Genomic DNA, 13817 nt, shown 5'->3' on the forward strand with positions numbered 1-13817 from the left:
TGGTGTGGCTGGTATGAGTCTTACCCGGGATTCAAAATCCTCCCTTATTGTGTACGCTCGTCCGGGCACAGTACCTAACTGGAGTCTGGAGGAGGGTCATAGGGGGAGGAGCCAGTGCACACCACCTGATCTGGAAAAGCTTTACTTTTTGTGCCCTGTCTCCTGCGGAGCCGCTATTCCCCATGGTCCTTTCAGGAACCCCAGCATCCACTACGGACTCCGAGAAATAGAATTATCGGTAAGTAAATTCTTATTTATTCTTTTGTCCATCATCAATATTTAATTCTGCTACACCTGGCTGCTGCTGTTCTATACTATTAGTTGTGCATCTAATTGTAGTATTGCTAGAAGCTGGTCCATGGGAACAGGACATTTATATGACACTGTGCCACAGGGCTGCACTCTGTAGCTTTAATAAACGAGAGCTACAGTGAAAAGCAATGAGTAGCATGGAGGTGGTAAATTATGCCTAAATTGTAAGTGCAGCATTATTATAAATGCGTGATGGAATTAAGGCAACTGCGCCATCTAGTGTATATACTCAAAGATCGTCATTTCATTTTCAATACAGTATGTACTTACTTAACCAAATACAATACCAGGGTAGCATTCTTTATATTCTTTGGCATTTTAAAGTGGGAAGTAAAAATTATTTGTTCAGCTGTGTAATAATCGGGCAAAGATCAGCAATTCTATTGCTGATGATTACAATTCAATTTACCTGTTTGTAAATATGCCTGTTTTCAGCAGAGATTTTCTCTTTTTTTGTTTGTTTATTTGATTTCCCATGCACATCGATGAGATTACTTGAAACATTCAGCAGAATTCTTATATACCTTTTTTGATTTGCAGCTTGTGGAGGTAGACAGCTATTTCTATTCTGTTGCAATGAAGGCCACTCCCCTCCTGTTAGACTACATCATTGTTATGCCGCTCTGCTGTCTCCCAGCCTGGAGGGGAGAGGCACAAGTGTCACACTAAGGAGGCGCGCGTGTGTACGCTCCCTCCGTGGTGTCTGCTCTGGTCCTGCTAGCCGTCTGTTTCCTTCTGTATGTGTCAGACCCACATGTATCATGCAGAGTTTCAGCCTTCATCAAACTCCACTTTCCTTACCCTGCTCATTTCACTGGAAATGATTGGAGACCCCAGTGCATAATTCTTGTTTTACTCTCTGTGTGTTGGCAAACCAGTGCTGCAATAGCATTGTTCTACGGTAACACCTGTAACAGTCCCCCAGACTACAGTAAAATGGAATCATTGTCTATGTGAATTCCATCTATGTGACATTCCAAATTCCTTCCCTAACATGTAAAGGGTTTGCTAATCTGTGAATCTCAATTATGTGTATAATGTGCTCTTAATACAGTACTTGATCAAGAAGAACATATCTATGTACTGAAGGCAAGGGAGCACGTACGTTTCTGGGTGTCAGTTGAAGTATTTGCAGCAACTGCACTTTCTGCCTCGTATCATAGTAGTATTTTGCTTGGTTTGTTGAATTTTCTGCATTGTACAGAGAACAGTACAGAAGAGCAGTATAAAGATTGTAGGCAGTCCTACCACCTCTTGATAAAGAATACTGTTATTTATTGTGTTGTGCTATAGTTATGTAGAATTTATTATGTTTCAAAGTACACTTCTTAACCCATCCATCCTTTTCCAGCCCTCCTCTCTTCGTGGTGTGAAGAATTGGGAAGGCTCCTCCTCCTGCGCCACCAAAAGAGCAGACAGAACGACCCCCCTGGGAAACTCCCCATGCAGCCCCCCATGAACTCTTTGACCTCCATGAAACCATCCCTGTCTCATGGGTAAGTCTGCATTAAGCGACTTATGGATATTGTTTAGGTGAAAAATGAACAGGACACTTACATGTAGTTGAGGACAAGACCTCCCATACCTGACTTTGCATGTGGAAACTGAATAGAGGGCATGCATAATTACTGGTAACACACAGTAACTAGTAATTCTCCTCGCCTTTTGCTTGGTAAATATATTGATCGGCTCAAAAGTTCGTTTTGTTTCAACAACGTTTTTTTTGTTTGTTTGGGGAAAACAAATAGTGAAGAATCAATCTGAAAAGTTTACCATTTATAGTACTTGTACGAGTATGTTATAGCAATGTTTGTTTGTGTGTCTTTATCGTGGAGCACCTTTTATCAGGGATTGGGTGAAAGCCAGAACGGTCCATACTTCTGGAACACCGGACCGTACCGGCTCCCTCTCCCTCCAGCAACCTCTGCGGCTATGGAGCTCTCTGTGCGCGTTTCCCTGCACCATTTGCTGTGTGACAGCTGTCACCAGTGGCCAATGGCATTTGTTTGGGGGTGGCACTCGGATGCTTGTGTTGGTACTATCAGCCCAAAAAGTACCAGTAACTGCAAAATATTTCCACTGTACTGTATCAGTTCCATCTACATATACATACTGTACAAATTTGCAATTACATACTGCTCCTGTAAGCTGTCCTACTTAGTAATTACTGTATCTATACATAATAAAAAAAAAAAAAATGTCATTGTGAGCTCCAAAAGGGCTCATGCCAGGCCGAGGCTGATTCATACCCATTGGCGGGCTTTTTCTTTATTATTCTATTAAATTTGCTATCCTAAAATAAGGGCTTATAACCAGTCATTAAAAATAATAAAATTAGGCAGGCAGGGGGCGGCCATTACTCTTGTGCCTAGGGGTGCGCTTACCCCTAAATCCGCCCCTGGCTGTCACATACATGTTTACGCGCACAGAGAGCTCCACAGTGGCAGAGGTTGTTGCAGGGAGCCCGTGGAGTCCGGCGTTCCGGAGCCCGGACTGTCTTGGCCGTGCTGCTCCCAGTCCCTCTGTATGGGTGTGGGTCAGGGGGGGGGCTGTAATGTCTCCTTGCACCATTTACTTTGTGATGGCTGTCACATACATGGGGGGAGTTTCGGGCACAAAGCGGCAGAGGTCTCTGCATGGAGCTGGTCCTGTCCGTCTTTCACCCAATCCCCTTTTATTTGTTATTTGTATGGAAACAGCTTGATAACTGGATAACTCAAGAGTTACTGTATTTCTAAACAATCATCTTTGAAGCTGCTCCCAGGTTCTCTTACCGGCCATGCCTTTGTTTTCACAGTGATGGGTCTTTCCCTTACGACTCCGTCCCCTGGCAACAGAACGCGAGTCAGCCTCCAGGTTCTCTGTCTGTGGTTACTACAGTTTGGGGGGTCACAAACACTTCTCAGAGTCAGGTAAGTTACTCATTATATTTGAAAGTTACAGGGCTCTGCGGCATCTGCCCTGTTACATGTAGTGCTCACATGAGCATGTTTTCTGCACACGCCTTACAAGTCATACACTGAACTAACATAGACCAAAATGTTGCAAGCATAGGTGTGATGGAGCCTTTCTGAGTATGTAGTGATTACACAGGTATTACACAATAGAACACTGCAACACTTGAATCCGTGTAATAGTCTTCCCCAGTGTATGGTTATAGCAGCAGTCACTTCATAAGTGGGTTATCTGGCTGCTCACTTGTGCTGTTTCATTTTGAAACAAATGCCTGTTTTAAGATGGTCTGATTTATTTTCTTCCTTTTATTTATAAGGTACTGGGGAATCCTATGGTTAATGCCAACAACCCAATGAACCAAGGTGGCAACCCTATGGCATCTGGTATGAACAGCAATAGCGCTGGTATGAACTCTCCGCAGTTTGCTGGGCAACAGCAGCAGTTTTCCTCAAAGGGAGCGTCTAACCAGTCCTATATGCAACAGGGCATGTATGGTCGGCCAAACTACCCAGGAGGAGGAGGATTTGCCGGGAGGTAAGACTGCTTGCACTTATAAAGCATTGCACTATGGCACTGTGGACCTGATTTAGAGATGTCCAGTATTGCTCAGTCACTGTGCATTTGTACGTAGCAGCTGTGCTAAAATATGCAGAAGCAGCAGGAGGCACGTACTTTTGTGATGCAGCATTGGATCATCTGCATGAACATCGGTCATCTGACTCATCCTCTGGTTATTGCTGGGATCTTCAATGTGCCGGGGCCAGTAAAGCTGCATCGGAAGACGCAAACCGTGGCCTGGGCATGCCTGCAAAATGGAGCTGACACACCCACATTTTGTAAAACGCTCCTGTGTCCGCCACTGGTTGCAGACTTCCGCTCACCTAACTCCTGCAACCACACTGTGTTCAATGAACCACATAGTCCTGTACACACGCAGTTCAACAAACATCGTGAATATTGGAAGACCGTTCATCTCTGAATCAGGCCCGGTAAAATGCAATGCTTCTAAAGGTGCATAGACACGCACAGATGCAGGCTAATGGCTGATCCTGATTACACAGGGCCCAGAGGGATGGAGTCGGTATCGGCCCCGCCTGCACACACTATATTTTCTTGCGATGCCGATCCTGCGGGACCGCACATTGGCATCGCAAGTGCATATACACGGTGTGATATGCACTATGTTTCTGTGCGATATGGACTATATAGTCCATATCGCACGGAAAATTGTGCTGTGTCTATGCAGCTTCAGTTTGTCTGTTGGCACAAATTAACTTGGTAATAGCCAAATGCTGTATACACCGAAATATTTTATTAACTGGTTTACTTTTATCGCATTCAGTGCCAAGATATGTAGTGTTTGTGTGCACATATGTATAATAAAGGCTGCGTGCCGTAAATCGTTAAATTATGACGTATTTATTAGTATGTCTTGATTTATTTTAAATAACTTGTCTTCTTCTAGCTATCCTGGTGGACCCAATAACCCCTCAGGAATGGGCATCCCACCTCACACGCGGCAGCCTGCAGACTTCACTCAGCCTGCAGCGGCGGCGGCTGCAGCTGCTGTCGCTGCTGCTGCAGCAACAGCCACTGCCACGGCAACAGCTACAGTGGCAGCACTGCAGGAGACGCAGAACAAGGACATGAACCAGTATGGCCCGGTGAGTCCCCTTTGTGCTTTTTATCCTGCCAGTTGTTTATACGTGTGTATGTTTGTCATTTACATGTGCCTGGCGTGATGCACATTCTGATTACATAGCTTTAATTAGTAGTCTGTAGATAAAGGACACCATAAAACAATTCTTCTTAAAGATTTTCCTGTCATTGCAGCTATCCCGCAGCTGCTATTCTATTGCTGCATTTATTTCTGAAATGTCCAAACTGCTGTATTCGTAATAATCTTTGTATACTGTATATTTCATCTGCTTTAATTATTAATGTATGGCAATCTGGCTGGGAGTGTGTGTTACACATTCATGGGCTCTGAACACAGTTAATTATTCAGGCAGCAGTGCACCTGTGTATTGCACATTGTGCTTCAAAAAATGCGACATGTATTTGTCCTCCTCCCCTTTCTCCTACTACCATTATTTCCTGCCTTACCCTCCTCCCTTTTAGACACGCATGTTGCATTTTATTCTTTTCTCTTTCTTTTTGTTGAAGGTGTGTTCCTCTTTCCAGATGGGTCCAGCTCAGGCCTACAACAGTCAATTTATGAACCAGCCTGGCGCACGAGTCCCCTCTGCTATGTCAGGGAGTTTGAACCAAGCTGGAATGGGTCCCAACATGGCTCCTTCCAATATGAGCGGCCCGCCAATGGGTATGAATCAACCTCGGCCTGGCATGAACCCTTTTGGAGCTCATGGCCAAAGGATGCCTCAGCAAAGTTACCCTGGTCCCAGACCTCAGTCAATCCCTATGCAGGGCATGAAAAGGCCTTACCCAGGAGAGGTGAGCATTAGAGCTAACTGGTGCATGCTACAGACAAATGGCATTCACAGCTCATATTGTCACATTAATGAGCAGCGCAGCCTGTGGGTTATATAGGAAAATCTGTGGTGGTTTTAAACACACACTGACCTTTTATTAAAAAGATGAATTTGTTAGTTTTATAACTATATGGCGCTAAACTGGAGATGTGTGACATTATTTAGAATGATACAGGCTGTCCATGGTATGTTGTCCTGACCTATATTTACTAAAAGGTGAACATTGTGTAGGTGGTTCTCCAAGTAAGGATCTATGGATCAATGTAAAGACTCCAAAGACCATATCCAGGGTCTGCCTGATGTCTACAGGTCATTGTTATGAGCATTGGCGTTTAGGTTATAACTAAGGGGGTCATTCCGAGTTGATCGCTAGCTGCTTTCGGTCGCTGCGCAGCGATCAGGCAAAAAATTTGCACTTCTGCGCATGCGGCGCAATGCGCACGCGCGCCATACTATTACAATGAACGATGTCATTTCACACAACTGACCGTTTTCAGGGAGTGTTCGAAAAAACGCAGGCGTGCCAGGAAAAACACAGGCACGGTTGGGCAAACGCAGGGCGTGTTCGTGACGTCAAAACAGGAACTGAATAGTCTGAAGTCATTGCAAGCGCTGAGTAGGTCTGAAGCTACTCTGAAACTGCACAAAATTTTTTTGCAGCCGCTCTGCGATCCTTTCGTTCGCACTTCTGCTAAGCTAAAATACACTCCCAGTGGTAGGCGGCATAGCATTTGCACGGCTGCTAAAAATTGCTAGTGAGCGATCAACTCGGAATGACCCCCCAAACTGTAAGTGGAAGACTGTCCATCCTGCTTTTCCCCTTTTGGTGACTGTACCACACATGGATGGGTAAATGCATGCGGACATTAGCCCATATTCATGTGACATGCCTGTCACAGTACAGGAGCTTGAGAATGATTCTTGGCTAATGACTGAGAATGGGACAAGAGTATTGGTGCATTGCCTGCAACAATACGGCACCATGGATTTTTGTTATATTCGAGTATTTGGCCCCCAATTAATTTTCTGCTCTGGGACAATTTAATAAAAAAAAAAAAAAAAAACCTTGTGTGACAGAGATATAAGATTTCTTATGGGTACTGATTGATCTTCTAATTTCTTCCTTGTGTCTTCGCCTTTTTACCCATCTTTTCAGGTTTTGCTCACATAATAGTGTGGATTTTAAATGTCACTAGTTTAGTTCTCAGCTTCTGTATCAGACAGTAGGTTCTATATTGCACATGTGCCATACCAACAAGCCCAATGGTCCAATAGCTATAGCGTTATTATTCTGCATATTTGTTGGTAAGTGCAGTAAAAACAAAATGCTGTATGTGAGACCATCTTGCGAGGGACTCGGCTGCTCACCCCAAGGGAAAGGTAGTCCACTCTCAGAACTCTTCTATCCAAGTCGGACACTGATCCTGGTGTGAGGATCGGTCTGTGTGTAGCCAGCATTAGTCTCTTCGTAACACACATTACTACAGCGCCTGGAACCATTCTGTGTTGGGAGCTGTTCTCAATAAATGCCTTTTAGTTCTCATTTCTGTGTTAGACGACCTGTGTTCTTTGCACAGCAGCCAGATAAGGGGCAACAGTTTTAAATTGTATATTGACATTTTTCATTCTACTTTAAACAGCCTAATTATGGCAGCCAGCAATATGGACCAAGCAATCAATTTCCCAGTCAGCCTGGGCAATACCCAAGCCCCAGTCCTGCCAGACCCATGACATCGCCGAACTATCCAGGCCAAAGGATGACAGGACAGCAGAGTGCCGGACAATACCCACCACCTAGTGTCAGCATGGGGCAGTACTTCAAGGTGACTAGTGGATTATGTTACACTAATTGTATTATGTAGTTGTAGGAAACAACTTTATTGTTCTAGGTCTGGTTTACAGTCGCAACACCAATTACACCTCTTATATTTCTGTAAACCGTTATTGCCTTTTCTCTTACTTTCTCCTTTTTTGTCGCTGCCATGCTAGTGCTTAGGATGTGCACAGCCAGTCCAGCCCTGTAGTGCTACTAATACAATCATGCATCTTTCATACACCATGCTCTCAAGTGACACGTCCCCATCTGCTGCGCCCTGGCAGACCTGTCACTAGCTGACAACTATGCTGTGGGAGCACACTTCAAAGTTACATGCAGTGACATTCTATTGGAACAATACTTTCTACTGTCACCATGTAAGTAAGTAAAGGGACACAGTGACAGATTGCTTTAACGGCAGCCTGGCACCTTGCCTCAGATCCGACTCCTAACACCATTGTGTCCTAATCTTTTCATAATTATGTCAAAAAGAGGATAGGTACAACCACCTCCGCACCACTAAAGCACCACCCGCAGTCCTAGTAGCGGAATTCCTGCACATTGCATGTGAACCAGATGCCTTAACTTTAAATATGGAGCAATATATATTTAGATTTGCCACTTTACTGCACATACTGGTTCACATTTGTCCATTGTCTGCAAGAAAACCTTATAGTGTAAGACGCTTTGTGATGCAGCCAGCAGTACTGAAGAGTGTGTTCCCTGCAAGTGCCCTACATGCCTGACACTTAGCCCAAATATACCCTCACTCATGCGCCAAGCTAAATAGTGCTCCCATCTGCTCTTATTTTCCCATTACCACTCTAGTTTCATACACTCTATACTGATCTTTTCATATCTATACCAGTGGTTCCCAAACGTGGGTCTCAAGGAACCCCAACCGTCCAGGTTTTAGGAATATCCCTTCTTGTTCACAGATGGTAAAATCATACTGACTGAGGTACTAATTAAGTCACCTGTGCCTAAGCATGGATAGTTTTAAACCTGGACTGTTGGAGTGCCTTGAGGACTGTGTTTTGGAACCACTGATCTATACCGATGTATTACTTTAGTAATGTGTATATGAAGATATTTATCTAAGCAGGGAGAGAGATAAAGCACTAACCAATCAGCTTCTACCTCTCATTTTAAAGGTTGGGTTGATAAATGGCATTTAGGGGCTGTTTGGTTAGTGCTATATCTCTCTCCAACCTTTGATAAATACCCCCTTAGTTTTTTTGATAGTAGTAGCCGGAATACACACCAGTTGTTGGTTATTGCATTTGCTACCAAAGTTCTGACAAGTACAGTGAAATCCTGCTTTTCTGTTTTCCAAATGGGCGCACTATCCTAGGGAACATCAAATACATCATAGTTTCCATTCCTAATACCAACCGATGAACATAGGGGCAGATGTATTAACCCGGAGAAGGCATAAGGAAGTGATAAACCAGTGATATGTTCATGGTGATAAAGGCACCAGCCAATCAGATCCTAACTGTTAATTTACATATTGGAGCTGATTGGCTGGTGCCTTTATCACCTTGCACATATCACTGGTTTATCACTTCCTTATGCCTTCTCCAGGTTAATACATCTGCCCCATATATAGTATCATATGATAAAATAACTTTACTCATAGTTCAGCTTTAGCAAATTAAAGAATTATTTGTACCCAATAAGAGGAACACATTTCCTTCTGTCATTTATTGTTCATGTAAGCATCTAATGGAATGTTAGTTGTCACATGGTGTAGAGAAACCTGCCCCCAGCACTTTCTGGCCAATCACTGTGTCACTGCTTTGGAGTATTTCAGTTGCTGCTTCTCGGCAAATTCATTTCTCATGTCACTGCCTTTTCTTACGCTGCTTTTTTCTCATAATAGTATTTTTTGATTCTGTTTTTTTTTTTTGTACATTTTTAATTCATTATTATTATTTTTTTAATAGCCAGAGCAGTTTAATGGACAAAATAACAACTTTTCTGGGAGCGGCTACAATAGCTATAGCCAAGGCAGTATGAACGGGGTGAGTGTGAATTCATACCAAATCCATCATCCACTGAGGGTGTCTTATGAAATTGGGTGGGTATGGGTGGTGAAATCTATGTGTAGTATCTGTACAAGAAGAACTATTACCACAATATTATGTGTTGGCATGTTGTGTGCAATTTGTTATAACCAGACTTTTCCATTTATTGGATTTAAAAAATGTGTTGGTTTTTTGTGGTTTGTTATTTTGGTTCTCAATCTTCCAATACATTTGCTGGCAGTAAAAACATTTTAAAGTGCAAAGGAATATGCTGGCGCTATATAAATAAATGTTAATATTAAGGGTGAAAAGGGGCGTAGCCTCACAGGAGAGGGGGCCATGTGCCCTGTTTTCTGCACTCTGAGGGCGTGCTCAGCACTACCGGAGATGATGGGCTGCCCCTGAAGACTGTCCCTGCACTGGGAAGTGGTAACAGTGCTCCCACCCCCTGTGGACCACCGGTGGGAAAGCTTACAGTGATCTGTAACAATGTTACATTTATATTGCAGAAACAAATAATTTGTAAAAAATAAGCGTTTTCCAAAAGATCTTTGTAAAATCGTTAAAATATGTTCAGAGATTGTTGTGGTTCTATTCTGCTAGTATATCCTTATGGAGAGCATGTCCATAATAAATATATTGATGATTATTCCTTATCCAATCTATACACGAACACATTACATTCAGGTTATACTGGTTCATTCTACGCCTAAGCTGTGATCAAAATGATTTTTAATGTAAGAATTTCCATTACTTCTCCGTGCTGCCAGCCATCCCTAAACTCACTGGGGGTAATTCAGTTGTTTTCCCCGCGGCCGCCACTAGATGGAGCCCAATGGAGAAATGTTTCTCTGTTCGGGCGCAATTTGAGGCGGGAAGAGAAATTTCTTCTCGCAGCCCTCCATGTTGGCGAGCAGAAATGTGCGAAAACCAACCCCGTTTGGGTGCCCCAGTGGCACTTTATGTGTCACGGACAGGATTTTAGTTGGGTTTAGTCATTTTACGCATTTAAACCTGGCACTTCTGTATGCGAACGGCGTGATAAAAAAAAATCCAGTTGAATAGCATGCTCAATCTCCTGTCATTTTAAACGGGAGATTGGGCGTCTTTGACACACATAAACAATTGAACTCCCTCCATCTACTGTAAAACCAAACCGATTCATTTCACTTGCATGGGTGCAAACACATGACTCTGGCTCCGAGTCCTCATGCACTCCTTATTTATGATCGCAACCAAACAGTGCTAGAGACACTGGTGCAGGGCTCACTGCTGTCTTTGCAAGGAGCAAGTCAGAATTGGGAGGGTGAACAGCAGAACATGTCATAACTTCTCCATGCTCTGTCATTCTCTTTTGAAAAAAAAAGCCATGAGCACTGTATCATTGTCTCTCCATAATGGTCAATAATATCAACATGTGGCGGTTCCAGATGTGGGGCTGCAGCGTAGTCCAAAACTGAAATAGGGGAGACCACCCCAAACGCTTCTAAGTGTTGAACTCATTGTCTGTGTGAAGCCACTGGGAACCAGGCGCAGCAGCAGCAATAGACAGGACGTCGGATCATAAGCCTGCCCCACAGCCTCTGTAGCCAACAAACTTCCATTGGCTAGCTACTCTGCCCTATCTAGGACACATGAGTCAGAGGGCGGGCAGATAGTTAGCTAGCCAATAGAAGTTTGTTGGCTGGGGAGCGGTATGATGATTCCACTTCCTGTCTGTTTGCAGCTGCGCCTGTTCCCGATGACTTCACGCTGACAGTGAGTCTCAGCTGCTATAGCTCCCACCTATGTAACCGCAACTGGTACCAACATAAGATTTTGTCTCCTTTCATTTAGCTGTCTAGACTTCTGGAAAGTTTGACTTAGCCATAAAAAATAAAATGGCTGTAGCGAAAAAAATACATTGAATATTTTAAAAACATTTTGTTTTTCCTCAATCAAAGTGTGTATGTCTGTCTTAGAACACCCACGTTTGTGATACTGTGACTAACCTGTATATAACTATCAACCTAACCTTTAGTACATAGGGGGAAATTCAAATCCGCTGGATGTGATGTGCTGTTCCAGAATGGAGTATCGCTTCCATCTATATTACTAGTTACCTGTTGCAGCCCATACATAACGCAGGAGATTGTGGTATATCAGCAGTACCAAGTATGGCTGATTAGTACACAGTCAAGCATCGAGGTGTTGCCTTGCATCTTACTGCTTAAAATTTCTTTATCCTGGTAGAATTCACGATTTAAACAACATCTCAAATAGTGCCCCATATATGATCATTTTTACACACACAGGGATTCCCAACTACAGACCTAAAGAACTGCTAACAGGCCATGTCATGAGGATTTCCTTAATTTATTAGATGGAGTTAGTAATTATGTCACCTGCTCACCCAGAGAGGAATCCTCATAATAGTCTTTTTAAGTATTAATTTATGACCTTAAATTGAAAATAATATGAAGTAAAACACATGGTAAAATCAAGAAATTGACTTTTATTTGTAAATTATTGTAGCAACTTGTAATATTGAAGGAGAAAACTAGTATTTTCTGTGTGATTATCTTATGTTGGGGTTTTAATTATAATTTACTACTAATAGCAATTATCACTACATTTTCTGATGCCATAAAGTCTAATTAATATTTTCTTCTCTTTTGCAGCCCTCCAGACCGGGACCTGTTGGCAATTACCCTCACTCACCTGTTCCGGGAAACCCCACACCACCCATGACTCCTGGGAGCAGCATCCCTCCATATCTGTCCCCCAGTCAAGATGTCAAGCCTCCATTTCCACCTGACATCAAGCCGAATATGAGCACGTTACCACCACCACCAAGTAAGTTAGTAGCTGGTTAGGACCTGATTGTGTGTGATGTATTGGTTTGTAAGCTGTGTGTGTATTGATAGAACAAGTTTAATTGTATTAGCATAGACACATAGCATGGGTTGGGTACGGGATCCCGACAGTCAAGATGCTGGTGGTCAGAATACCGACGGCAGCATCCCAACAGTCAGAATCCCAACATATTTTAGTAAGTACGATAACCCTACCTCTTGCTTTACCCCTTAATCCTGCTTACCCACAGCCTAACACTAACCCTCCCCTCCCGCAGCCTATCACTAACCCTCCCCCTAGTGACTATCCCTAACCTGCAACCCTTCCCCGGCGGCCTAACCCTAACCCTTTCTCTAGTCTCCAACATCCAACCCCCGCGGCCTAAAGGATAATAATTTTTGCATAATGGTAAAATGACATCCCATTGTTGGAGCCATGATTCTGCTACTTGGTTGACCCTTGAGGTGTTCTTGTGTCCTCCGTGCTTTGCTTACCATTCTTTACATTGTCGCACTGCAGATGCAAAAGGGAAAGTTCACGCTTTCTCTCCTTCTTCGATCTCAGCCAGCCACACAGACGAACTGCGCCTGACATTTCCTGTGCGCGATGGAGTAGTACTGGAGCCTTTCCGGCTGGAACACAACCTTGCTGTCAGCAACCATGTATTCCATTTGCGGCCGACTGTCCACCAGACACTCATGTGGAGGTAAGTGGAGAGTGAAGAGTGTAAAGGGTAATTTAGAAGTCTAGTTAAACAAAGGAAATATATGTCTCACTGTAGGTTTGGTTCTCAATTTAAATATCAAAATTGGTGCTGATATTAGGATTAAATTGTACCTCAGTGTTAGTAAGGCTGCTGGCAAGTAGCAGTATCAGTGTCCATTGTAGCACCCTGCACCTAATAAGTGAGGAGGGCATATTTTAATTTTGACGTGCAACATTTTGTACATGATGTATTGCTACAGTAGCTGTAGCGATGCATTGCATCTAAAATTTTGCCCTTCAAAATTAAAATATGCCCTCCTCACTTACTAGGTGCAGGGTGCTAGAATTAATGCTAGTATCCTTGTTAGTTGTGGAGATCTTTCCTTAGACCAGGGGCGGTTTAGGAAAGGATAGGGCCCATGTGCAGGCTCCGTTCAGGCTACCTCTTGTCTGACAGCGTTGTTGCATGTGTCTGGTACACCTCACGCCCTGCACCTATTATAGATACACCAATGCCTTAGACACTTGGTTACCTTGTTGAAAACATATGAACCGCCGACTTTTTCTCCCATAGCTTTGCCCTTGGCCAGTTGTTCAGTATATGTAGGATGCATTAAAGCAGGCCTGGTCAACCTATGGCTATCCAGCTGTTGTGAAACTAAACATCCCAAC

At 43.4% G+C, this 13817-nt stretch overlaps 1 protein-coding gene across 14 annotated transcripts in view; it reads left to right on the forward strand.

Moving 5' to 3' along the window:
• The window catches only part of ZMIZ1 (zinc finger MIZ-type containing 1), a 455946-nt gene that overhangs the window by 428122 nt on the left and 14007 nt on the right, over window positions 1-13817 (forward strand). For 11 of the 14 annotated variants that reach the window (XM_063958712.1, XM_063958715.1, XM_063958716.1 and 8 more), the window contains 9 exons: window positions 1664-1808; window positions 3110-3224; window positions 3584-3801; window positions 4733-4931; window positions 5434-5721; window positions 7400-7582; window positions 9525-9602; window positions 12266-12440; window positions 12960-13146. In XM_063958712.1, coding sequence (XP_063814782.1) covers window positions 1664-1808; window positions 3110-3224; window positions 3584-3801; window positions 4733-4931; window positions 5434-5721; window positions 7400-7582; window positions 9525-9602; window positions 12266-12440; window positions 12960-13146 — 1588 coding nt within the window. The remainder of the gene's footprint in view (window positions 1-1663; window positions 1809-3109; window positions 3225-3583; window positions 3802-4732; window positions 4932-5433; window positions 5722-7399; window positions 7583-9524; window positions 9603-12265; window positions 12441-12959; window positions 13147-13817) is intronic. The other 3 variants (XM_063958720.1, XM_063958719.1, XM_063958721.1) reach the window with 3 other exon arrangements.

Source organism: Pseudophryne corroboree, chromosome 3 (genome assembly GCF_028390025.1).
Source record: "Pseudophryne corroboree isolate aPseCor3 chromosome 3, aPseCor3.hap2, whole genome shotgun sequence".
In the NCBI taxonomy this organism is placed as follows: Eukaryota; Metazoa; Chordata; class Amphibia; order Anura; family Myobatrachidae; genus Pseudophryne; species Pseudophryne corroboree.